The 26,641-nt window shown below is 40.4% G+C and overlaps 1 protein-coding gene across 1 annotated transcript in view; it reads left to right on the top strand.

The window, feature by feature from the left end:
- gbf1 (golgi brefeldin A resistant guanine nucleotide exchange factor 1) overlaps window positions 1-26,641 on the top strand; it is a 104,255-nt gene that overhangs the window by 39,792 nt on the left and 37,822 nt on the right. The window contains 9 exon segments of the mRNA XM_051422690.1: window positions 4,347-4,478; window positions 12,275-12,393; window positions 13,132-13,240; window positions 14,241-14,301; window positions 18,717-18,771; window positions 22,711-22,746; window positions 24,793-24,940; window positions 25,912-26,141; window positions 26,377-26,545. Coding sequence (XP_051278650.1) covers window positions 4,347-4,478; window positions 12,275-12,393; window positions 13,132-13,240; window positions 14,241-14,301; window positions 18,717-18,771; window positions 22,711-22,746; window positions 24,793-24,940; window positions 25,912-26,141; window positions 26,377-26,545 — 1,059 coding nt within the window.

The following is a 26,641-nucleotide window of genomic DNA, read 5'->3' as shown; positions in this document are numbered from 1 at the left end:
TGCAAGCGGCACAACGCTGTACCTTTATGCTGAAAAGCTGAAAATATCTTAACTTTTATGTGTCTAAAAACAGCTAAAAAGAGTGAATGCTAGGTGTGCCTTACTATAGGAAAACCAAGGTTTTGATGCGTTTCTAACAATGCATCTCTGCGTGGCTGCTTAGAAAAGCATAAAGAGGTTCTGGTCGATTTCTTCTTCAAAATGAGGTACTCGATCCAAATATTGATTCAAACTGTGAAGGTGATATGTTAAATTAATGCAACCTGATCAGCAAGATTGTTCCATTAAACTCAATACTTTAATCACAAGAAAACTCCAAAGCAGTCTCTTTGTAACAACTAAAAAACAATTCTGATGTCTTTTTCGACATCAACCTGTCTGTCCTGAAAAAGGGCCCAATTAACACTGATGACCTGTAATGATTCTTCATCATGAACCCTGCATCATAAAAGAGGAATAAAACTGGGCTTAAATGTGTCAATTCTTGGCCTACCAGTAAATAACTGTCACTGAACCCTGTCACTCACATAGGTAGAAAATAATAGTTTTGTCCCCCACCGTTAGAATCACTAGCATATGCAAACCAAGTAATAGCACTGTAGGGCCTTGGTTTTGATTTGACATGTTTAAGTGTTGGAACATTCTTGTACTATTTGGACAATATTCAGTGTGCTTTTTGTTTAATTTGCTTTTGTAAGACAAGGAAGTTACTCAGTTGCAATGCCAGTACCATAAGAATGTAATCCTCCTCTGTTTTGATGTGTCAGCCATTAAAAGCACTAGATATTTTGCTTCTAGTGCTCAGCTCCTCTACACTGTGATTCTGTGGAAGACAGCCTGTTTGTATAACTATTGACTCTGCTTAGAAAGCCTTTCAAAGATCTTTGGAGACTCCACATTGAAATATTTGTATGTTTTCCATTGAGATGGTCCACTCGGGTATAGATATTGTTTGTGTTTCATTATTTCATGTTCTCTGTGCAGTTTTTTACCCCCTTCTGTTGTCTGGACAATGCGGTGTGTCTGCAGCTCAGATTCATCTCATGCTGTTGCTCCTTGTGTTCTAAGCCTTTTCTGCTCCAGTGCCAATAGATGTGCATGTGTTAAAGATGGCTTCTGTTTTGCGGTGAGCAAGCCTCATCCCGAGGTGCTCTCCTGGGGGGCAAAGGTTCACCCCCTGCCTCCCCTCTCTCTCTTTGCTGGGGTCATTTGGAGAGGTAATCCACACATGGCTGGATACTCTCACTGCAGCTCCGAGCAGAAAGGAGGAGCTCCAGCGTGGTAAAGGTAGATAGGATTAGGCTCATGGTGAATCGTAATGGGCTCATTTCACAAACCTCTTTTTTTCCCCAATTAAGCTGAACCCGAGTTGGACTTGTACACACTCTTAAATTAGGACTTGTACCCGGCAAACCCAGCCCTTAGCTGGCGACATGCACGCTTGTGTGAGCTGCTTTAATCCAGCATTTTTTATTTTATTTTGGTCAATGTCAGCCAGAGGTTAACCTGGTTATAGAATGATTGCCTCACCACGTCTGTGGCCGTCGTTATTTATTTCACTCCACTCCACAAGCCCCGGAGATTGAGCTGAAGTACAGAGCCTGTATTTAGACTTTATATAAGAAGATTGGTGGTGGCCACTGACAGACCGCTCCAGTCAGCCCTGTGTTCACCGATGGCCAGCTGGATCAATACAACACAATTGAGTTTTCCAATCTGTGGTCTTTGGGAACGCAGCCATAGCACTTACAGGGTGATCGCATCTGATGAAGTCTTCATCAGGGTCTATTGACAGATTCATTTGAGCACTCTCCTTCCACCCTTACTACACTGTAAAGTAATGGGACACAAAAACCCTCTTTAAAAAGTTTTATGGAGCTGATGGACGAATCGAACCGACAAAGCTATCTCACTCTGGAGTTGACGCTGATTTTTATTTTTCCAATTCCTAACTTTGTTTTTATTGTATCTTTCATTGAGAAAACTGTTTATTTTTGTGCAGTCGTTTCTAAATTTACACTCGGCCTCACCCTTCACCCTTAAAACCAAAACTGCTCCAAGCGTTCAGATTTAACAATAACTAAAATAAAAGACCAGATGAAAAAATATTCAATAAAGCACAAAGCAAGAGATTTGCTTTTGAAAGCAAGGCCTGAAAGTGACCTGGCGGCCGATAAAGGGACTGTGTAAATTTCCAAATTATTTCATATTTGATTTCTAAACAAGCCGCAGGGGTATCGGATATCACACGCTAATGCACAGCGGTCACATGTGTACTCTAGACATTGGTTGGACACTCTGCTCGGCTTGTTTGATGTCCAAGTTGTTTTTTCTCGTCTGGAGCGGAGCTGCTCGTAAGAAAGCCATAATCCTTGCGGTATTGCTGTGGCAAGCACTCCACTGGCACAACATTTCACAGCAGCGTGCGTGACTCCACTAATTTTCTCCGTTGTTGTTTTACCTGTTTTGTATTTTTGCTCCCCCCCCCCCGACCCCCTTTCTTTCTGAATTCTCCAGAGAAAGAGAGAGATTTTTGAAGTCAGGGTGGATCGGCCAAAGGTGGTTTCCCAGAGTGGAATGCCCAGCGAAGCTCTCTTCTCTGTGAATTGATTACAGGGGAAGATCTGCTGCCTCTCACAATGCAGCTGGATTTAATAATGTAGGATTTAGTTGGCGCGGCTTATTAATCCTGATTATGGTTTGCTTCTGCTAGCAGATATTTTGCTATGGTCAATTATCTAATGGTTCATTATATTTTGTTTAGTAAAAGATCATTATTTCAAAATTTAAATAAAGGTCAAAATGTAATGACCCTTGCAGCACAAATGCTGCATTTTCTCTTCATTCTGGTATTTCTGTTTCAGAGGCGAGGGAAACAAAAGTAGCACCAGCCCACTAGGGTTGGGTATCGTTTAGGTTTTTTTTACAATACTGCTGCATGAACCGATACTTTTGTTAAAAAAGGAGCATACAATGATGGTCAGTGACATTCAAGAACAGCCTTTTTTATTGCCAAGGCAAATTTGAACTTTAAATTTAATATATCAACTCCCGACAGTTTAAAGTATACTTACATTCAGTTGAATTCAATTTAATTCATATAGTTCCTGTTTCAACCTGCTTCACGTCTTTATGCTCTACTCATCTTTACATCGGAAATGCTACATAAATAGTTTTTATCTTGAGTAAGAAAATCAGTATGTATAGAATATATTTCCCAAAATATTGAACCCTCTTGACTTCTCACTTTTCCCATCTCTGTCTCGCTTCACATACAACCCCCCTCTCTCTCTCTCTCTCTCTCTCTCTCTCTCTCACTCACTCACACACACACACACACACACACACACACACACACACACACACACACACACACACACACTCTCTCTCTCTCTCTCTCCTCTCTCTCTCTCTCTCTAAGGTTCTGCCTCTTGTGATGTTAATTCCTCATTGATCTGGCCCCCTCAGGGCACCAGCACTGTTTACACAGACCGTCATACAGAGTGCAGGGGAATAGTACATTAAACTCTGCACAGCATTGTTGACTGCTCTGTTCTGGCTTGTTTGTATGTGCAGCAGTGTGGCTTTGCCGTGAGATGTAGAGATACAGGAGACAAATATGAGCAGCAGAGATATTTGAAAGTAAAATTGTCTTAAAAAAAAGAGAATTATGATATTTGGTATTTTTATCTGTTATCCTTGTACTGAAAGGTTTGTTCAGAGCTGAAGTAATTCAGTCACACGTCACATTCGAGTTACCCTTCATCTGTAACTCATTCAGCATTTCTCTCATCGGTCTTGATGAAAGAAATGAAGCGTGATCCTGAGTTTCAGCTCCACTGAAGCAGTCACCCAAAAAACTGAAGTCTTAGTTAATTTATAAAAGTTCAACAATGATGAAAGAATTATAAGCACAGTGGCGTGGGTACTTCTTCTGTATCTGTAAAACTCACCAACGACAGACTTATGGGAAATATTGATCATTACAGGCTGCTAAAACACACAAATATTAGATATTTTTTCACTGTCCTTGGACAAAAAATAAGAATCAAGCATTAGGACTTCGGGAACCTGATTTCACTTAAACTGTCTAATAATATGTTTTCTTTTTTTCTTTTTGTCCTTGAGAATTGTACTTGTGATCAGCTCAAAAGTGTCTCAAACAGTATATTCTGTAGTGTGTCAAACTGCTTCTTATCCTGCACAGTATTTGAAATGTGACAGCCTGATGTTGACATAATATTTTAAGGGTTATTAACTATATATGAATATATCATCAGATTTCTGTGATCTTAGGTTGTGTGTTTACGTGACTGACTGTTGTGTGTGTCTGTCTCCTCCTTCAGAGCTGTCAGATGTTGAACCCAACGTCTTTCTGAGGCCCTTCCTAGAAGTAGTGCGCTCCGAGGACACCACTGGACCAATCACAGGCCTTGCACTTACCTCTGTCAACAAGTTCCTTTCCTATGGCCTTATTGGTGAGAAATCTTGTCATCAATCAATTTCTTCAATATTTTTTTTCTTTTGTTAGGTAAAGTTTTACCCTGAAAGCACATACTTAAATCATCTAATAAATTGGCCCCACAACATTTTTATAGTTGATGATGTTTGCAGTTTTAGTTGTGAAGCATACACATATTATGTCTCTACAGTACCAGTCAGAAGCTTGAGAACACTTGCAGAATGCATGAAGCAGTGAGAACCAGCATGGTTCCACTTGAAAATGGAACATAAACATAAAAGATTTTGTTCCATCACTATGGTTACCGTGCCCAGTAGGTTTCTGGCTGTCCTTAGCCACTTGGCATTGTAGCACATCGTAGTGAGCTAGATCAATATTGAAATACTTCTTGATGGCTACAATTACAATAATGAAAAAAATATTCTATGTGGCAGAAAAAGTGCTGTTTCACCATCAGTGAATATAAATCTGTGACATTTTATGATTTACAGCTGATCTACTGTGTAGGTTTTAAGTTATTAACGTTACTTAGAATTAAGTTGTAACATCTCTGTAGCGCAACAGTTTTAATTTTAGTAATGTATAAATCACAACTTAGTAATAATTTCCATTATAAATAGGCTAAGTTTGAACTTACTGCTGCTGCAACAGGCTGCTGGTCCCTATTTCTCTTTACATGTCGATAATCTGTGAAGGTCTGATGACTTGTTAACACAGAAAAGAAGTATTGTAAACCCATAATATACTGTAATTCTAATCAGAAAGATGCAGAACCATTGTGAGCTAGTCAACATTTTTATTTTAATCAGATAAGTCTGTAGCCACTGTGGTTCATCACCACCTGAGATATATCCCAGGTCACCCAGCTCCAGCTCTTCCTGCTATCTCAAGCTGCCCTTCAAAAAGCTACAGTCGAGCCCTTCCTCTACAGACAACAAAAAAAGTAAAGAAGAGTGGCAGCCCATACAGCACCATGGCTTTCTGAGACTTAGGACAGCTATGAGGTGCGAAACAGTGTTTGACGATTGGTAGCTGAACTACTACTAGTGCTAGCAAGCTTATCCACTGCCATTAGCTTAGCTTGCAAGGCTTCTGAAATGTAGCCTACGGACATCTTCAGCCATTTTCATGTGTTATCCTCACCTATTATCCAGAGTTTATCCAGATACAGATTGCATGTTAATACTAGGTGGAGATGCCATCAACGTGTTCAAGTATATAATCATGAATCACTTTTTGTAACACACATAGTGTGCAACTGAAATTGTGGTCATATTTATTGTTTACCATTGTGAAGCTACATGTTAGCCATTGCTGTTGCTGATAGTCAGGTCAGCTCAGGAATGCCAGGAATGGTCCACTCTCATCATCGATGCAGAAGCTGACTTGTGCTGGCGTACAGTCAGCACTGCCTGTCCTCATTAGCCTCATCATGGAAATATGGCCCGGTGTCTGCCAGTTGTTTTGTTAAGTGTGAAATGAGCATGCATCACCAGATGTTAGTCTAAATAGCAGCAGTTGAGTCAATGTTACATTGCTGGCAAAACAGCTGCAGTCACTGCCAGACTGAGCTCGCTACTAGAGATGTGCCAGGCATTTCTGGGTCCTTTTCAGTAGCTTGTAGTTTTCTTTTTATTATGTGAAAGTTAGCAACCCTTGGCGATTGCATTTGAAATTAAAAAAAAAAAAAGTTTTGCACATATAAGTGAAACAATCTCTGGAACAGGTGAGGGTTCAGGAATTTTTGGATGTTCATCCAAACTGAAGACCAGCAGATGACGATGCTTTCCAGACTGAATGATATGGAAGTTCCTCCTAGTGCATGTTAAAAGGACTGTCTGCCAAGGCTCACACACATACACACACAATATCTGTTTAAAGATCACCTCACAAATCGCTCCCTGAGTCCCAGAGCCTCTGTCTGTCACTCCAGACCTGACACCAGCTCCCTTAATCCCCACCACCCGCATCCTGACGCCATCTCACCACTGCCAGCATCTCATCAGCACTGTTCTACGGGGGGCACACGGTCGCGGTGATGCAGCTCTCAAGGCAACGGCTCTCGCTCTCCTCTAGCCGTGAAGATGAGGAAATATGACAGTGGTTCAACAACTTTATTAACCCTGCGCCATCAGTTTGACTTTTGCTCCTCAAATACCTCTTCTAGTTTTACTTAGCCATGCATCCATCTTTTTTTCTTGTAGTGGGGGCGGTGTGCATGCCATATTGAATGCGAGTTCAAAGAGTATTGAAACTTGATCTGAAGAATGTGTCAGAAGCTCCCAGAGGAGACCAAAGACATATTTTCTCATGAAAGTGTGGAGTGACTATGTAGAAGATTTAGATTTCCAAGGAGAATGCAACGGTACCAGGCAGTCATTTTAAATCATCTATATAACTGAGAAATATAGCATAACTTTCCACTGAAGTTTTAAAAAGGGATTCTTCTCAAACAGTGCCCCCTTTTTTAATGTCCAGTTTTTGATTTTATTTAAAGTGAGCACAGTAATTTTACATTTATGTCAAACACATACCAGATTTGTTTTGTGTTAAAAAATAAAATAGACTACATCTAGAGGTGAGTGCTGTATTATCCTGTCTGAAAGTTTGTTGCTGATGGTTGCCACATTGTATTTGGAGATTTTCCTTGTTTCACAGTTGGATAAAGAGATTCATAGATACAGCTAACTTAAGCGCCATACAGTAGGCAAAAGTACAGTTAAAAACTATTTGATTGTTATTTTAATTTGCATTGACTTCCCATAATTCCAAGAAAATCATGACATACTATTCCGTTAATAATGATAACATTCATTACAAAAATATTGACAATAAAGGAGAATGAAGACTGTACTAACTAATTATAAGTACATGCCGATTTTTTTTGTTGTTGAAGAAATCATAACTGAAGTAGGATGTATAAAACTGGCTTTATGAGAGCGGGGTAAAAGTGAGTGGGAAATGGACCCAAATTACAACATCACTGGTGTTGTCAAGTACTGCCATCTTCTGGCTAGGAAGAAATCCAAAAATCTGACATCTGAGTATTTGATGAACACTTTTGGTGGATGATTCAGATGATCTTAAACAATGTTGCTCAGCATTAGCTTTGCACGTGATACTTCATCTTCAGGTCTGTTTGTTTTTATAACCCGCAGTTAGACAGATGCTTCTGTAGGTGGACTTGCTCTTGGTACTGCTCTGTGATCCTTGCTCAATGTGTCATGTTACCATTATATGTCTTGTAAGCTTTCAGCAAAGGATGGAGTGTGTTGACGTTAAAGGTCAGTTTAGGTTTACACACATGACGCTGTCATCCCTCTCAGTTCTTCATCCTGGGTGTTGAATTTGATCCTCCCCTTCAGTGTGTCACTGCAAACATTTCCCCTGCCCCTTCCTCTTTTACATTTTTTTTTTTGCTTGTCTAGGGCCCAAGAGAAAGGCAAAGTCAATTGTCTCCCACACACACTCAGTCATTTCCTTTAGTGTGAGGTAATTCCTTTCAATCTGTGGCCTGAGGTCTACTGGCATGGTGGGAGCAGCAAACTAAGCCTCAGTGCTGACAGATATCCAGATCTCTGCTCTTTCCTCTCTTCTCCCACTGCTCATCTCTCGTCCCCTGTTACTCCCTGGTTCTCCCTCGGTCTCTCCTGCCCGGCAGAGTCAGCAAAGCCCCTCACTGTGGTGCTAGCAGCCACACCGTCACCAGACCACATAGGGCTCAGAGCGAGGCTCAGCGGAGGCTTAAACCACAGCCACTGGCAGAAGAGATGAGCTTAGAGTACAGCTGTAGCCAGCCTGTGATTTTAGGGTTGAATAAATTGTTATTCTTGGATAAAATGGCAGTTATAATAGACTAAAGAAGTGCATAATTAGCATGAGCAGCAACATTCCATGTAGTTTAATCAAGAAAAGAGCAACACCTCCTATGCAAAATCCATACACAGAAAATCGAAGGAAAAAGGCACATTTTTTTCTTGCTGACGCCTTCACCAGTCAACTCCCTTTTAAAGGATACATAATACATTTAACACCAAACATAAGATCCACATAAACCATGTGTAAAGAAAAATAAATAAATGAAAAGTTTTTTCCTTTTAAAAAAAATTAAAAGGAAAAAACAACAGAATAATAATAACATTTTAAAGAAAAATAGCACTGATTTAAAAATCTGAGAAAAAAGCCCAATGATGTAATCAGGGTTATAAATTTCACTCTTTCAGGTCCTTTACCTTTATGGAAATGTAATACTAAATAGCTCGAGTAACCTTTTAATTATTATGAATGTATAAATGAATAAATGCATCAAAAATGATAAAGTGAGACATAAATAAACCTCCAGAGAGAGTGAGAAAACTAAAAGTTTGAAAAGAAATATAGACATGTTACAAATTACAACAAAGATTTAAATGTATTTTTTATTTTAATTTTAAAATGTATTTGTTGCATTCAGTATCCAGAGCAGATGAGTGATAACCTGCTCAGAGCGCTCAAACTTCAACATAACCTTTGTCTGTCACTTATTCTATGTTCTTTGGTTTAATTGTGGTTTTGCTTTAAGATATTTTTACTTTAGTTTTCTTGTTGTTTTAAAACAGAATTCACAGGAAAGATACAAGATATTTTTTTCACACTTTAAACTTGATACTTCTACATCATTGCAACAACAACAAGAAAATGCTATAAATATATGTATTCCATGCGTTTACTCATGTTCACACTGACAGCCGGGAACAGAGCGGCCCGGCTGAAAGGTGATCTTGTGCTATTCAGAAGATGAACAGGTGAACAAACTCATTTTCTTCTCTGAGCATGGAAAAAGCAGCAGTCCCTTTGTTTGGTTTCTAAAGATGTATTGGCCCTTATGCAGAGTGCAGCTCGAGAGCTTTTTGTGTGTTGCACGTTTAAAAAAAAAAAAAAGCATCCACTCTGCCCTTTCTGCTCACGCTCACTCACGCCACGTCTTTGATTTTTGTGACCAGAGTTTGATATTACTTAAACTGCTTTATGTGGCAGCTGGTTCAACCCCCTATTGACTTTGCCCACATACCCTCAGGCACACACACACACACACACACACACACACACACACACACACACACACACACACACACACACAGAGCCTCTCCTTTCCCCATGTTATTTTAACAATGCCCCCCCAACCCCTCCTTTAGACACTGCTTGTATAGACTTTGTGCCAAGAGAAGGATTAGTGTTTTATATCACTTCTGACATTCTGCTGGATCCCACTGTGGCTCCAGTTTCTGCGTCTGGACGTTGGATGTTTTCTGCACAACTTCCATGCTTGTTGTCGCCTTCGCCTCTGGAGAGACGTTGGCATTGCTTTGTCTCAACCACGCATAAACCAGTTGTCATCCATTAACCAACTTCTGACTGATATACTGTTTGTACTACAGGTCGGCACTACAGCAGCCAATTACTAAAATGTCCCGTGCGTTTGCTAAGTGGGTAGTTTCCTAAGCAGTACCATTATTTATCTAATATCCACTAGCTCATAAGGCAAGATTCACCTAAGCTGTCCATCTTTTCCACATAGAGTCTTCATGTTGACAGGCTACATTGTTGTTTTACTTGGAAAATCCTCATCTGCACCCTCGCCGTCCTTCCGCTCCCCTCTCTTTCCCCCTGTGCTTATTAGTTAATGAATTGCTGCTCCTTAGGGCGATGGGAAAGGAAAACAGGCTGGCTCTGTGCAGATAGCTGTCCGGCCGCTCGGGTTTCAAAAACACTGGCTCCTGTTGCTCTGACAGCCAATTTGTCCCAGCCTGCCTCCAACAAAAGGCCACATCTGGTCATTAGATCGCAGGGTTTGAAGGACAATCTGGATGGACCGTACTAGATTTGTCTAGTTCTGTTTTTGTGTTGCTGGAGCTGTGTTCATGGTTACTGAGTTAACCCACAATCATTACCCCCCACTTCCTAGATCAAGGATCTCCAACCTTTTTATATATATAGCGTGCATTTTTACTTTGAGTTATTTTCATATGGGTGGAACCAGTTTGATTTGGAATTGTGGGTGTGGAAGTAATTTTTTATCTAGTTGTGGTATTGACACTGAAGCATCTTATGATAAATCTACTGATATGAATGAGAGTCAGTTTACTCAGCTCGCCTTATCCAGGTAAAACAATTAATTCAAAGGCAATTAAAGTCAAAAGGCAAGAGCTTAGGGATCCATTTGGGACACAGAATGAATGCCAAATGTAGAGGGGCAGAAGGGAAGCACGGTTTTTACTGAGAACATGTACAGGCTAGTCTCAGTATACTTTTTAATTTATAAAATTCTATCATATATTAATATTACATATTTAAATGTATTTAAATGTTTCTACACAATGAAGACCGTTTGTACTGAAGTGAACAAATTGAGAAAAAAGATAGCCAGCAGGGACGAGACGAAAATGTGAAATACTCGCCTGTGAATTTGTTGCATTGAAACAGTTCATACCGACATGCAAATGAGTGACATTCAAACAGTTCCCAGGGGTATCGGGGTCACACTGACAGGGTTTCATCTCAGCTACCTGTCCCGGGGCTCAAGTCCGGTCCATTCTGTTAGGATGTACACAAACAAACTGATGTAGGCAGCGGTAGAGCAACTCTTGTGTTCTGGAGGTAAAATGAAAGTTTTTCTGGGCTTTGAAAAGAGCGTAGATGGCTTCAATCATCCCATCTCACTGTGGTCACATTGTCTATAATTTGTATGTCCTTTGTCATATAATACAGGGAAACACAAGCAATCAACAGGTCCATCATAAGTTGTGATGTGATGTCTGTTCCACATAATGTGAACTGTTGACGCCTTTATTTGGAGTGCGAAAGAAAAGAAAATCAAACTTGTTACAAAACAAAATTACATTGCTTTTTCTCTGCGTAATATTCTTGTTCTGTGTGACAGTAGTCATCACAATAACATTTCGAAAAAATATACTGACGTTCAAATGGGTGTGCCTTAAGAACATTCTCACGTGCTACCAGGCACCACATTGGAACCCCCTCTCTTAAATCTCTCTCTCTTACCCCTGGAATGGGGACACATTCTGATTGTCATTCTGAAGGTAAACTGAATTTAAACACTTGGAGCAGGTTTCCACCACATGCACCGCAGGCAGAGCTAGTTACACACTGCTCTACCACCTTTCCTTGGATGGTGGAAGTGAGCAGCCTACCAGTATATGAAGGTGTCCTGTTTCATTCTATCAAGTCTTATCAAGCCATGGGAGTAAAGAGGAAGTCCACACTGTAGTCCCACCACCCGCTGTGCACCCAAAGTCTTCTCTGAGCAGAAGCAGTAGACATAGCAGCTGCAGATATTATTATATGGTGATGTTACACTACAGCTTCTATAGCTGTAGTGTAATATTCCTGTGGAATAGTCTGTTCATTCACAGAGCTCCAATGGAAAATTGACTTCAGATATAGAAGTTGCAGCTTATCATTCCTGTGTAGGCCATAAGCAGAAGGGGTGAATGGGCTGCAGTTTTTTTGGTTTGTGAAGGAAATCTGTTCTCTTTATATTTACCTGTCAACTTTATTAGGTACACCTGTGTAAACTAACGCAGCAGCTCCTGCTACTTCCCAGCAGTGTCCCGTGCAGTGTCCCGTTTGCCATTTTGTTTCCAGCCAAGTCATGACCTAACCTGCATTGAACATCGTGTCTGTTGCCCTCAATAACATGGCTTCCTTTCAGTGTTCTTGCCTATGAAAAGCTCTTATTATATCAAGCTAATCCAGCTTGTTTTGGAGTGTGAATTTTTGAGAAAATTGTGTGTTTTTCTTGTCTGTTTGCAGATGCTAACCATGAAGCAGCTGCAGAGGCCATTGAGAACATGGCAGACGCAGTCACCCATGCTAGATTTGTGGGAACGGACCCTGCCAGCGATGAAGTCGTGCTTATGAAAATTCTACAGGTACTGAAGGACCTGACAAACGAGGTCCATGTTGTCTCAATCCCTGTACAAGAGAATCCAGTATAGTGTAGCAACCTTCTAGTAACAGACCTTTCTGAGCCTTATAGTTTAACCTTGTTACAGCAACTTTAAATAAATTCCATTAGATTTGCACAAGCAAGTACAATGAAGAAGAATTTCTATATTGTTTATTTATTTTATTTTTACTTACAAATAATCAGAAAAATATGATTAATGTGCTATGTCATCACCTAAAATGACTCTGGAGTAACATGTTAGTGGATCTTAGTGCCAAAAACTCCTGGAAAATGATTTCCGAAAAAGAGCATTATAAATAAATGAATAATACATCTCAAACTAAAAACAACAACAAGGTATGTTCAGGATATCACTTAGCACTGCAGTAGTTCTGGAAACAGGATGCTTAATTTCACCATGAGTGTCACAAACATCTCCAAAGTTTTATCTTTTTGGGCACAGCATATTTTCCCTTCATCTTCATAGTAAATCCCAGCATTTGCTTGGGAAGTGAACCACACATTGTTCAAGCTCCTCTTTATGTGTCCAGAATGTTTATAAGTTATGGCTGTGGAGTGATTTGAACAGTCTTTTTCTATAACAAAACCTGCATGCATGGGAGTAAGCAGTTGTATGATTTCAGTCTGAGTTTTTTGTTAGATGAACCTGATTGATGAATTTTTACAGTTTGCTACAGTGCTGTATGATACTGTGTTTCAGGTCCTGAGGACTCTGCTGCTGACACCAGTTGGAGCCCATCTGACCAACGAGTCTGTCTGTGAGATCATGCAGTCCTGCTTCAGGATCTGCTTCGAGATGCGTCTAAGTGGTGAGTATTTCATGACAGTCATTTCTTGGAAGAAATAAACTCATACTGCAAAATATGTAAGCAACTCCTGTGGTTTGTGCAAGATAAATCTGAAGCTTCATAAGATGACTAATAGGACAGGAATACAATCAAAAATAGGATCTATGACTCAAAAGATTATGTTTGTCTTTCAGACTTTCTGTAACATTTTTGCTTTAATCTAAAATACTGCATTCCAGCAATCTGAGAAAAGTCAGTTAATACTTAACCTAGTAAACGTGTGATGTAGGATCATAAGTTTTGCTTCGTTTTAAGTGGACATGAGCCAAAATGTTGGAAACCACTGCAAGGACTTTTAACAGTTTGTTAGGAGCAGTTTGGGTGAGATTGAACTTGTTCTGACAATAAGAAAGGAATTTCTATTTATCTCTTGTATAGTTTAAAGGAGTTCAAAGGGGGCTTTATTGTCATATGCAAAAATAAAATCAATCAATGCAATGAAACTCTGTTTATGTCTTAATCTGGTGCCAATTAAAAATATGCTATAAACTAAGTTTTTAATGCCATGAATAAATTAAAAGAGGTAACATAATAAATTAATAAGAAGTACTGTAGGCAAACAGACACACCATATATTCACCTACCACTCAAACATCATACATACTGAGGTAGACAAAGTGATAACAGTTGCTAAAAACATTGAAAGTACATATGTTATAACACACCTATTTATTATAATTAACCTGCATGCTATTTTCTCATAAGTTTGGATATGTAGTCTTCTGCTGGTTAAGGGATGGTCAAATTGAGAATGAATGACAAAAAAATCTTTGCATTTCTATTATTTAATTGAGAACAATTAGAAACCGCCTGCATAAACCAGCCCCCAGTTCAAACTCAGCCAGACGTGACTGCTCCTGCTCTATTAGCTCTACCTTGAAGTGTGTCTAAATGTCTCTCTGTCTGGTTGTCTATTTTATTCTGTTTGCTTCTAATGTCTGCTTCTCTTCTGTGTTTGTAGAGCTCCTCAGGAAATCAGCTGAACATACACTGGTTGACATGGTGCAGCTACTGTTCTCCAGGTAAATGAATGTGATAGTGGTGAAGATAGATGCAGTAGATGTTAGAGTTCAGATACACCTTAATGTGTAAACTTAGGATTCAGTATGTTAACACCCAGTTTATTTGTATATGTTAAATATGATGCCTGTTTAGGGACTTTTTTTTTCAGGTGAGCTATCTAATAAAAACACCTGTAGGGCTACAATTGATGCATGAATGCTGCTTCAAAATGAAGGAAAGTGAAGAGTAGTTTCAAGTCGGTGGTTTTTCTTGATGATCTTCACTGTGCACAATGATGAATGTGCAGAGTTTGACGCTAGAAAGATGTTTCCACAGTCATCTGCTAGAGCTGCATGAAATGATAATGAACATCATATTGTGATTATTGTGCAGATATTGCAATATGATTCACAATTAGTGACAAAAAAGTAAGAGCCTGGGAGACTAGTGAGGAGATTACTTTAGGCTTTGAAGAGAAGAAATTGACAAAATGTAAGCCTTAAAGAGGAAAAGTTAAAGATTTTTAAAAGATTTGTAAAATCTTTTCAGAACTACAGTACTTCACTATTTTGGTTTAGTTTGTCACTCATTTTACCTTTTTATCAAAATATTGTAGCTTCTGCTATTTTTATATCTCACTTGGCCATATTTCATTAATATTTCAATTAATTGTGCAGCTCCATCATCTACTGCTGTGCTCATTGAAAATTAGATTTTAGGGATTTCAAGTCATTCCTGGTCCAGTATGCAACTTCTACATTAACTTGAAGCCACCAGTGCACATCCACTTGGAATGGACTTTACAGGAAAAGAAGAGAAAGGAAGAAATTAACATTTGAATATTCATAGATTCTGGAATTTTTAGCGAGGTGGAAGGAGTAGTACTTTTTAAGGATTTTAATAAAGAAATCATATGTTTTTTTGCAAAAAAAAAACCCCACTACTTTTCCAAGCCGACTATTTGTATGTGTCATAATACATGTCTGGAGGGGATCTTTAAGTTGGTCCACCACGGAAGAAGAGCAGGCCAGACTGCCACTGCTCCTTCATCACCTCTAGATTATAGATGGACGGTTTTCTGCATATATCTGTCTCTCAGGCCTCATTATTCCCCTTGAAGCTCATGAATTTCATTTTGTACTGTGAACAGGGTCAATGGGCCACTGATTCACTAATGCCATAACATGATTTCTCCTTTGGCATTTAGCATAAGAGCTCCCCCCCCACACTCACACACTCACACACTCACACACTCACACACTCACTCACACACACACACACACACACACACACACACACACACACAAACCACCATCCAGATGCATCAGAGTGCCAGTCACATTCAGTCACAGACAAGCGGATGAGCCAATTGAGCTTCACGCAGCATGATCTGCATATAGATGAAGCTGGTCTCTGCTTTGACAGCAAAGCTCCAAGCCCCATAAATACTAAGAAGCATACCTACACGCACACGCAATGCACGCACGCACACACACACACACACACACACACACACACACACACACATATACACACACACACACACACACACACACACACACACATACACATACACATACACATATACACACACACACACACAGGCACACATACAGAATTAGCATTGCCAGCGATCCCAGACAGAAGCAATCAGGAAAATCAGCCCTAAAAAAAACCTGTGCTCATTTGAATGTGGAGGAGCACACCTGAAGAACAAACAGAGCTCAAAATAAAGTTCTGGTGTTATCCGCCTGATGTTTGAAGGCGTCTCCACCAAGTCTATTTGAAACAGGATTTGTCACAAAGTGATGGGTTATCTTCCCCCACTGAAGTCCAGTGTTGGTTTTTGCCAAGCTTGTCACCATTCACCAACTCTCACCCCCCGCATTCTTGGCCTGTTTTTATTTATTGGCAGGACTCTTGTATGGCACCTTGTTATCATGTCCTAACAAGATTTTACTGTGCGAGCATGGAAATAGAAAAGCTTGGCGGCCACAGTCGTAAACAGAGGCATCCCTGAGCATAGACAGCAGATATAAATTTAGTGTGGGCTTTTTACTACATCCTTCTGATATTGCTCACACACATACACACAAGCCCCACATCTCATTTTGCTCATGTTCAGCCCTCCCAGCCCCCCACTTGTCCACAGACCCTGGATAATAGAGATGTGAGAGGGTCTGGGCTTCCCCTCTCCTCCGCCCCCCATCAGAGAATAATGAGCAGCAGCTCTCTTCAGCTCCTCAGAAGGAGTCTTAGATTGCCTGCTGAAAGTATTAGGCATGTTAATCTGTTGGACCCACAGATCATCCAATAATCATGCTCGCAAGACAACACTCTATTAACGCTCAGTTAATGTCAGGAGGGGGGCTGCCGGCTCCTTGTTTGTCTGTGTGTATGTGTGCGTGACTGCTGGTGACATCTCATTTTCCAGCAGAGCTTTAGAATCCACAGAAACCTAGTGGCACACACACACACACACACACACACACACAAAGGCTGTAATACCTTGAGAACAGCAGCCAGTATTGCTCATCAAATGTTGGAAAAGTTTATTGGCTCAGGTTTAAAATGTTGAGATTCCCACCGTGATATTGCCTCAGGACACAATCTAAATACCTTTTGTGTAAATTGTTTCATCTGTTTTAGGTTTAGAAAATACACTATGGCTCTCACAATTTAGTATTTCATTTCCATTGAGCTTGGGGTTCCAACAATAGGCAGATTTGAAATATTTAATTGTCTGGAACAATTATGATAATCTCAACATATGGCTACGTTTTTAATCATAAATAGCAAAATTCCACTGGTTCCTGCTTCTCAAATGTGAACGTCTTATGTTTTTTTATGACAGTAAATTGAATCTCTTGGTCAGAACAAGACATTTGAAGATGCCATTATGGTCTCATCTGGACTCTATTTTATAGGCCAAATCATTAATTGGTTAAATTATTAATATTAAATCATTCAACAGGGTTCCCAGGGTCGTCCCCTAATTGGAAGGTTAGTGGTTCAATCCCCGGCTCCTCCGGCTGCTGGTCAAAGTATCCTTGAGCAAGATACTGAGCCCCAAGTTGCTCCTGATGCTGCGTCATCGGTGTATGAATGTGCATGAATGACTTAGTTTCTGTTTGCTGGACTGGACTGAGTGAATGTGTGTAAAAGCACTTTGAGTACTCAGAAGACTAGAAAGGCGCTATACAAGTACAGGTCCATTTACCATTTACAAACTTGCAGCGATTTTTTGTTTTCGGAGCCAGAAGCAGAATTCTCATGAAAGCCCAGTGGAAAAAAGTCTTATTGTTGTGGTCAAAAAATACACGCACAGAAATGGTAATTGGGCGTGCAGCAAAGACTTTCTGCTTCTTCTTATAACAGGCTAATAAGTGAGGAGATTAATTTTATGTCAAATTAATTCTACTTAAGTAGAACTGTTATTGGCTATGGCCACAGTCATGTTACAGTAAGCAGTGGAAAAGTCGTTGAATTAAGATGGAGCATCTCATGAACGCTGACCACTTATCTGTTATGAACCTGAGACACTTCATCATTAATCTGTATCATTAAACAAGGAGGAAAAAAATGGAATGTGTCCATACTAGACCTACTGGTAAATGAGCAGTTAGTCAGCAAGTGCTGTCCTGTACTTTCAATAAAAGTCCTGGAAAGGTCCTGGTAAATGATTTTTCCACAAAATTAGTGGGAATTGCAATTAATCGTAGTTGCTGACCTACTGCCTTTTGGTCCTGATATGGGTCAAGCTCCAAAAACTCTGGATCCTACATTTCCCATAATGCAGCTAATAGTATCTTTTTTTTTTAGACTTGTGTTTTTTAAGCTACATGCCCCCAGTTGTCACACAGCTGTAATGGTAAAACCTGTGGGTAACAATTTTACCTGTTCACACCACCTCCTACACCAAACTGTTCACCAACTCAGATTGTTTTGATCTGCCCACTTCCGAATACTTAAGATGGAAAAAATGACAGATTTTACTATACACTGCACTTTGTATCATTGTGTATGTGACAATAAACTTGATGTGATTTGATCTCTCTAACATGGAATATGTTTGCTCTTTTTTAAAAACCTAGCATTTGAACCATACAGATTCTAAAATAAAAGAAGAAACACAGATGCAGTTAACAGCTCCTCAAGTCATCAGCAACACAATGTATACCTTTTTTATTTACAAATTCATAATTTTTAATTTCCTGTATCTATAAGGAGGATGCTCTCCTTGAAGTCAGTGGGTTTTTTGAATGGGTTTTTGGTTAGATGCCTAAAATAAAGTCTGTGGTTAACACAAGCATAAAAGATTTTCATGTTTTGTTCTGCAACATCATCCCTGCAACACTCATAGATTTATGTCAGAAGATTGTTTCCCCAAAGACTGCCTTAATTAACTTGTATGGGTGTGTCTTTTTTCTTTCAGACTACCACAGTTCAAAGAGGAGGCCAAGAGTTATGTGGGTGCCAACATGAAGAAGGTAACATGACTGAGATGTTGAATGCGTATTTGATCTGCTCGCTATTATTTCTCCATTTTAATGTCTTGTTTTTTTCATTGTCATTGTGCTATTTTTAGGTTTCTGTCTGAACTTTGTATCTGTGCCTGTGAAATACAGTTATTGATGTAATAACAACACATCACATCACTGACTGAGTAATGTGAACATGTCCAAAAGATCAACCTCATTATCTGCATATTGTAATCTGTACTCTATTAACTTTACATCTAAGGACTCGAAGTCTGGATAAACCTTTAAAACCACTACTCCTGTCACCTGTTCCCAACAATGCAGTCCCGTCTAATCTCATTTCTGCCCTTTCAGTTCAGTTTTGCTTTTTGGAACTTGTAGTTTTTGGTTGAGTTTCCCATTTTTCTGTGTTTGCCTGTTCTCCCTCCAACAGACCCCATCCTCTATCCTGGACACTCAGGATCTTATTTGTGCAGAGCAGCATAGAAACACAACACAGAGTGGCCTAGAGAGGGTACTTAACTTTCCCACCTGATTGGCCCACTGGCGTAGTACACGGACATAGGCAGGGTTAACATGGCTTCTTTGTGGGAGTGCATGAGGGTGCATTGGGTTGCTGTTAAACTTTGGTGGTTTTCAGGGTTTCTAACATTTTGCTCATGCCTATTAATATTATCAAGAGATAAAACTGTTGTTGTTTTTGTTATTCCACCATTACACATTTTAGTTGCTCTAACTAATGAAAATGAGAACATTGTGGGGTAGAACTGTAGTATGAGCAGTGGCTATCAAAATACTGCAAGTATCAAATGCTGCCATTTTTATATACATCCTTAAAGGGATAGTTCAGGTATTTTGGAAGGGGCTGTATGAGGTACTTATCCATAGTCGGTGCATTACCTACAGCGTACTGCAGTCAGCATGTCCCCAGTTTAAAGAAGCAGACAGGAGTACTGGCATGGAAGCTAAGCAATGCACTGCTTTGGGTAGGTGCAGCAACAAAATGTATTTTAGCCCCCTAAAAAAGGCCCACCTAAAAAATCAAGTTAAAAGCTCCAGTGTGTAACATTCAGAAGCTATTGTCAGAAATGGAATATAATATTCATAGGTATGTTTTCATTAGTGAATAATCACCTGAAAATAAGAATCGTTGCGTTTTTGCTACCTTAGAAGGAGACATTTTTATCTACCGAGGGAGCGGGTCCTCTTCTACAGAGTCCGTCATGTTTCTAAAATTACAAAGATGGTGCGTGCTGTTTTTTTTCTGGCCTGTGCCGCTGTAACCCACATATTTACACATGCGCAACTTAAAACGACAGTCTGTGACTGCGTTATACCCAGAAAACTGTGGCACTGCTTATATCTACGAGGCGTGGTCATTTGTGCTTTAATGTTTTAATAACCCTACGCAGTGGGTAACTTAATGCTATCAAGCTAACGTTAACCAACTGTCTTCAGTGAGTAATGTCAGCCTATCCTTTGGAATGCCCTGGGAACCAGCTATTACTTGGCGTAGCTGGCTAGCTTCAGCATGAGTTCATGAATTTGATCAATAATTAAAGCTGCAAGCAGCGTTGGGCAGGACCTCGCCATCTCCCCATGTCGGGGCCTTGCCCGCTGCAGCTGCGCCAAACCACGTCGCCTAACACCCAAACCCTCATCGCTGGAAGCTAAGGGGGAGACAGCTCTACATTTTCACGCGTTTCAGACACTGTGCAAAAGACTTATGCGTTCATAGGAAGACACTTCACTACGAACCGTGGCAATTCAGCACCACGCTACGGACACGCCGTTTGACGCACAGTAAAAATTGGATCAACTTTCGATCACCAACGTGTCTGGATTGCAGTGATCGAATTTGAAGTCAATCTGATAAAATCTGTAGAAGGAGTTAGTTAATATAGAAGCCCTGAAATGCCGGAAATGGCATCACAGTTTGACATTCGATTCAACGTGGCCAACTTTGACGGGATGCCACAGACACGCCCTTCAACGTACAGTCACAAATAGCACAACTTTTAATCAACAACATATGTTGACTGTACTGACTAATTTTGAAGCAGATGCTGCTTTTTAAAAATCCTTTAGGGGGTGCTACACACACGACAAACACAATATTTGGTATGTGAGCTACAGGCACCAGTCTACACATGCCCTGTGAATTTCATATTCATAACTATTACGATCTCCGCACAGTGATTTACCATGCCACCAGAGCGCCACCTAGTGGCGGATTGTTGACACATTTATTAGTGAGCCTCAGGGAGCCATGGGCAAGCATCGTACCAAGTTTCATTTTAATCACACGTGCCGATGCGGAGATATGAACTTCTTCATTTTAAAGAGCACCACTTTTTGGCAAAGGCCTGAAATTGTGCACGATGCCTAAGGAAGACATTAGGAACTATGGACCCAAGCTTGGTGTCAATCGGACATACCAATGTGGAGAAATGGTCCACTTCCTTTTTTGACGAAAGATTTACAGGAAGTGCTAATTTTATAACGTGCTTTTTTTTTAAATATCAAAATTCTTCAAATAACTTTTTTTGCCAGGACGGTCCCCAGGTGCTATGTGAAAAAATTTGTGCGAATGGGACAAAGCGTGTAGGAGGAACACGAAAAAGTAGTTTAAGGACATTTCCCGCTCTAACGGAACAAAAAATTATCGACGGAAGTGGGCGTGGCCTATATGGGAAGATTCAGCTCCATTCACCGAACGCGTGGATACAAGGTTTTTGAATGTGCGACAAACTATGCAGAAGCTATTAGCCTAAACAGACTTTTTATGATAGTAGCGCCACCTAGTGGCCGACCCAGAAGCGACGCAAAGAATATCCAATTTTTCACCAGGCCTGACAACTTTGCCAAATAAAATTGAGTTTTCGTATATGTTCAGGGGGGCAAAAACGCAGTCAGAGGCGCTAAAAATAATAAGAAACATAGCAAATACAATAGGGATCTCCAGCGGTCGCTGGCTTGGTCCCTAATTAATAGTAACTATGTCGTAAAGATTTCATTCATTTATTGTTGCGTCTTGACAAAAACCTTTCTCCTGCCAATGCTGATAACAATTTTGATCAATTTTGACATTTTTAATGCATAAAACCGTTGTACAATTTATTTTGTCTTTGGCCTACATTCAGTCAATTAAATGTCATTTAACAAAAAAGCAGAAATAACAATAACTGGGACACTACACTGTGCTCAAAGTAGACTGAGTCCGTACCACAATGCCTCGGGTTCAATTCCATCCTGCCCCCATCCATCAAGTTGAAAGGAAAAACGAAAAAAAAAACTGGTGGGGCATGCATATATCTAAAATGGTGGCACATGGGAGGAGTTTTCCCTCAGGATGATCTGTCAGAAACCTGTACTGTTTGGTAAGGTTTAGGCACCAAAATTACTACAAAGCCCTGAAGGCAAACCTTTCCAACAAGCTCAGTGGGCCAGGAACTCACACGTGCGTATATGTCTAAAACTGTAGGTGTAGAACTGCGGGGGCTCTCCAGCTCTACAGGTTGATGATATCGAGAAAGCTGCAAGAAGAAATACTGGAAGTCAGCCTGTTTTGAACATGTGTTATACTAGAATAAATATAGCCTAAGTCATCATTTTCCTGTTTTGCTTTTTGAATGACTGTTATATGTGGTTTTTATGTGAGACCTGAATATTGAGCTGGAAGGCGTTGTTCCAGCAGTTGTTGCTTTTTGCATGTTCTGTCTGCCTGCCCACTCACACTGCCTGCTCATTGGCTTGCTGCTCATTCTCCAGTGGTTAGAGTCTATAGTGGCTGTGCCTGTGTCTCCAAACCCTGTGCCTTGTTTGGATCCCACGCCTCTCCCATCATGCATAAACCTGTATGCTCAAGTGTGTTTTGTGTTGGTCCCACTGCTGACATGTTACCCATCACTAATCACGGGCACCTGCCCGCTCCCCTTCTCTTCTGAGGCTTACAATATCTTGTGGAAAAACAAACGAGTGCAGGTAAGGAAGATGACTTTCAGTATTTAGGCTGGAGAATCTCTCCCTGTAACCTTTCCCCTGTCCTTTTTAAGACCTCACTAACCTCCCACTTCTGTAGTCTGTAAGCCTGGCTAGAAGGTGGAACTTGACATGTGCTGTATTTAAGAAATGATCATCTGTTATTAAAGAACAAACCAACAGATAAATGATTCTGCACAGTCTTATCACGTTAAACATAGTTCACTAAGACATTTCTGCTTGTGAATGCTCACATTGCATTTGTATTATTGTTGAGTTTTGTTTTTAATTGAACGGTCTTTTGGGTTTACACCCTCATACATATGTGTCAGCTGCTGTATATCATGACACCCATATGCTTACTGTGTTGCAGGATAGTGCATGTTTCAATATTTTTTTTAGGTTAGATGAGATAAGCTCACAAAACAGGTGTCTGAAACTGTAAATGACACCCTAAAACAATCCCTTTACAGAACCTTTTAAAATGACAGCACCCATCATCAAAGCAGAACAAGTGGAAGCAGATCCTCTTAGTGTGCAGTATTTGTGTGCATGTACTAGGGCTGGGCGATATGGCTTAAAAATATTTTTTTTTCAAAAAGAAAGATTTTTTCACACCAAACCTGGTTTATGATTTTTAATCGATTTTTTTGTAGACTGTTCTTTAGCGGGTGTTTGTGGGCTGTGGTCCTGTATATCTCGCAGAGAGCAACATTTCTCCCACTCGGCTGCATGCGTCTGCTTGAGGTGCTGGAATAAATTGGTCGTACTGCTACCTTTGGTTGCAACAGCTTTCAAACAAACTTTGCAGTGGGTCGTGGTTTGTTTGCTGTCGGACGCCACAAAACCAAACCAGTTCCAAACAACCGACGACACTGTGCCTTTGTCGGGGATGAGCTCATCCTGGCTTGCTGCCATGTTGTGTGTATCTGTGGAGAGGCGGGGGGAGGGGTCAGCGCACTCTGACCTACAGGAGCCGAAAGGGAGCACCGGTGTTGTGGAAGTTCAAGAGAAAACCGATTTTAACTAAAAATAAATCGTGTTTAACTACAAATTCGAATTTATCGATAAAATCGATTTATTGCCCAGCCCTAGCATGTACATACTGAGCTTTTTTTAAATTTCTGTGCATTGTCTTATGAAATTACCTGCTGGTTAATCTACAGTTGAGGCTGTGTTCACTTTGTGCCCCGATCAAATAGGATGTTCTCTTTGGAACCTCACTCAGTATCTTCCCAAAGTGAGATGCATCACCTGTTTCTCAGAGAACCAGGGATGATTGTCAAGTTTATGTTCTCTCCAGATATTTAGATTTGATTTATTTTTATTTTATTTTATGACCAACTATCACCTATAGTGTTGCCAAAGCGTGTTGCACAAGGGTCAACAGAGTTAGTGTAATGAATCAGAATGTAAGAAAATATTCATTTCTGTTGATTAAGCAATATGTTGTCAACTAGTAATCGCAAACTAATTGATAATTGATAAATTAAAAAAATAATAATGTTAAACTTATCTGATTCCAGCTTCTGGAATGTGAATATTTTCAGGTTTCTTTAGTCCACTATGACAGTAAACTGAATATCTTTGGGTTGTGGACAAAATTAGACATTTGAGGACGTCACCTTGGGCTTTGGGAAACACTGATCAACATTTTTGACCATTTTCTGACATTTTATGGACCAAACAACAAAAGTGATCGACAGATTCATTGATAATGAAAATAATTCTTAGTTGCAGCTCTACTTTTCAGCTGCCCTCGGCCAGTCTTTGGTAATTCTGTGGAAGGTATAATATGCAGCTGTTTAGTGACGGTGACTCAAGTGACATCACTTGAGGACATTCTCCACTAAAGGCTTTTTTCAACTTTTTGTATGTTGTAAGTTGCCCTTTCAGAAAAGGCTTCTCATCCCCCTCATGTTTAACACAGGAAGAACTTTAAGAGATATCAAGCATCCTATCTGATCCTGGCCTTAATCAGTAATGATGGTCCAGCAGTACAGTGTGTCTGAAGAAGCCTTACTCAATCATCCACTCTGTTTCCTTTAGTTGAAGATGCGTGCCGGTGGGATGAGTGAGTCAACCAAATGGAAGAAGCAAAAACGCTCACCACGGCCGCCTCGCCACATGGTCCGAAGCCCGTCCGGTCAGATGGACCTAACCCAGTCCAGCACCCTCAGCAACAACAACCTTTCAGGTAAGAGTGCTATTGTAATAATACACTCACAATCATCAGGAGCTATGTTTACATGGAGCTATGTTTACATTCTGATTATATTCAATTTAAAAGCTCTGTATAAACATGTCCAAGAAAAAACGAACAAAAAGTTGAACAATTGAAAAACCACTGGAAACCTTTGAGGACTGCCTATTGCAATGCTGAATCCCAAAACAACATAAGTGGATCTGACCCCACCAACTTTTACGGCTGTGGAACAGAGGCAGAGCGGGTTGTCCCCTAATCGGAAGGTTGTTGGTTCGATCCCTGGCTCCTCCTGCAACATGTCGAAGCAAGATTGTTGAGCAAGATACTGAACCCCAAATTGCTCCTGATGCCGTGCATCCGTGTTTGAATGTGTATGAATGAGTTAGTTTCTGTTCGATGGGCTTTGCCATCAATGAGTGAATGTGTGTGAAAGGTTGAATGTGGCACGTAGTGTAAAAGTGCTTTGAGTGGTCGGAGGACTAGAAAGGCGCTATACAAGTACAGGTCCATTTACCATTTACAAAAGCATTTGCAACATGTCAGACAGCTGTTCCGATTAAATGATGTATTAGATCACATCCCATATGAACAGTTGAGCCGAAGTCTTCAGTAGGAATCATTTCGATCAGAATGAAAAAAGTGTGCATGTAACCATAGGTAATGACCCTTCCACTGCTTTCAGAACTTTCTAGAAGCCAAAATAACATGAAATGCTCTGTCTGTTTTCTTTATTTAAAAATGCTGGCAGGGTCAAATGCAGACATGAATAACATGCTCTTTTTTGTGAAGAATGATCCTACTTTCTGGCAAACAAATACATAAGAAATCTTTTGTGGACCTTACATATTGCTGCTAATTCTGACATGAGGGATTAAGCGAGGGATGTATACATTTGAGCATGCGGGTGAATGGTAAAACCCATTGTGTTAAACCATTGCATGACTGCATCTCTTTCCTGTTAGGCGGCGTACCGTTCATTGAGCAAGGCTTCACCACCTCTATCCTCCCAGCTTCAGACAGTGCTGGTTCCTCCATTTCCAGTCCTACAACCACAGACAGTGGCCTGGATACCTGTTCCAAAGCCACCTCCAGGGAAGACCTTTCTGACCTGGAACAATGTAGCTCATCTGTGACCACCCCTGGGACTGCTAGCACACACCCTGCGACTGAGCCTGGCTCTCTGGATGCACAGGTATAGCTGTTTTGAATATCGATAGGACGACCAACAATCTCCTGTTTGCTCATGATCAGTTCTTGCACACAAAAACATTGTATTTATTCTGTTTGTAACTTTTTCTGCTTTTCCCTTTTTCCATGTTCATTTTGAGAAATTTTGTCTGTTATTGGTGTGTACTCAAGTAATGCTAGTGAGATCCTCTATCTTTTAACTTGATGATAACCATGATTTGTGTTCCATTTGCATCTAGTCTGAAGGCAGGCAGGTTGAACCAGTTCATTCAGCCTCAGTGGAGTCCATCCCCGAGGTTCTGGAGGACAGAGAACCCATCACCGAGCAGTCAGACAGTACCTCTGTCCATGACATGGACTATGTCAACCCCCGTGGTGTCCGTTTTACGCAGTCCACACAAAGAGACGGTACGGATACTGAAGGGTTTCAAACCTCTGACTTCTCTTGTGGTGTTGCTTTCATTAAAAGTGTTTTTTTAACCTTGATATTCCATTTTAGAAGCA

Source organism: Dicentrarchus labrax, unplaced genomic scaffold (assembly GCF_905237075.1).
Source record: "Dicentrarchus labrax unplaced genomic scaffold, dlabrax2021, whole genome shotgun sequence".
In the NCBI taxonomy this organism is placed as follows: domain Eukaryota; kingdom Metazoa; phylum Chordata; class Actinopteri; family Moronidae; genus Dicentrarchus; species Dicentrarchus labrax.
Note: the sequence above shows the minus strand (reverse complement) of the source record. Positions and strands in the feature narration are given on the sequence as shown.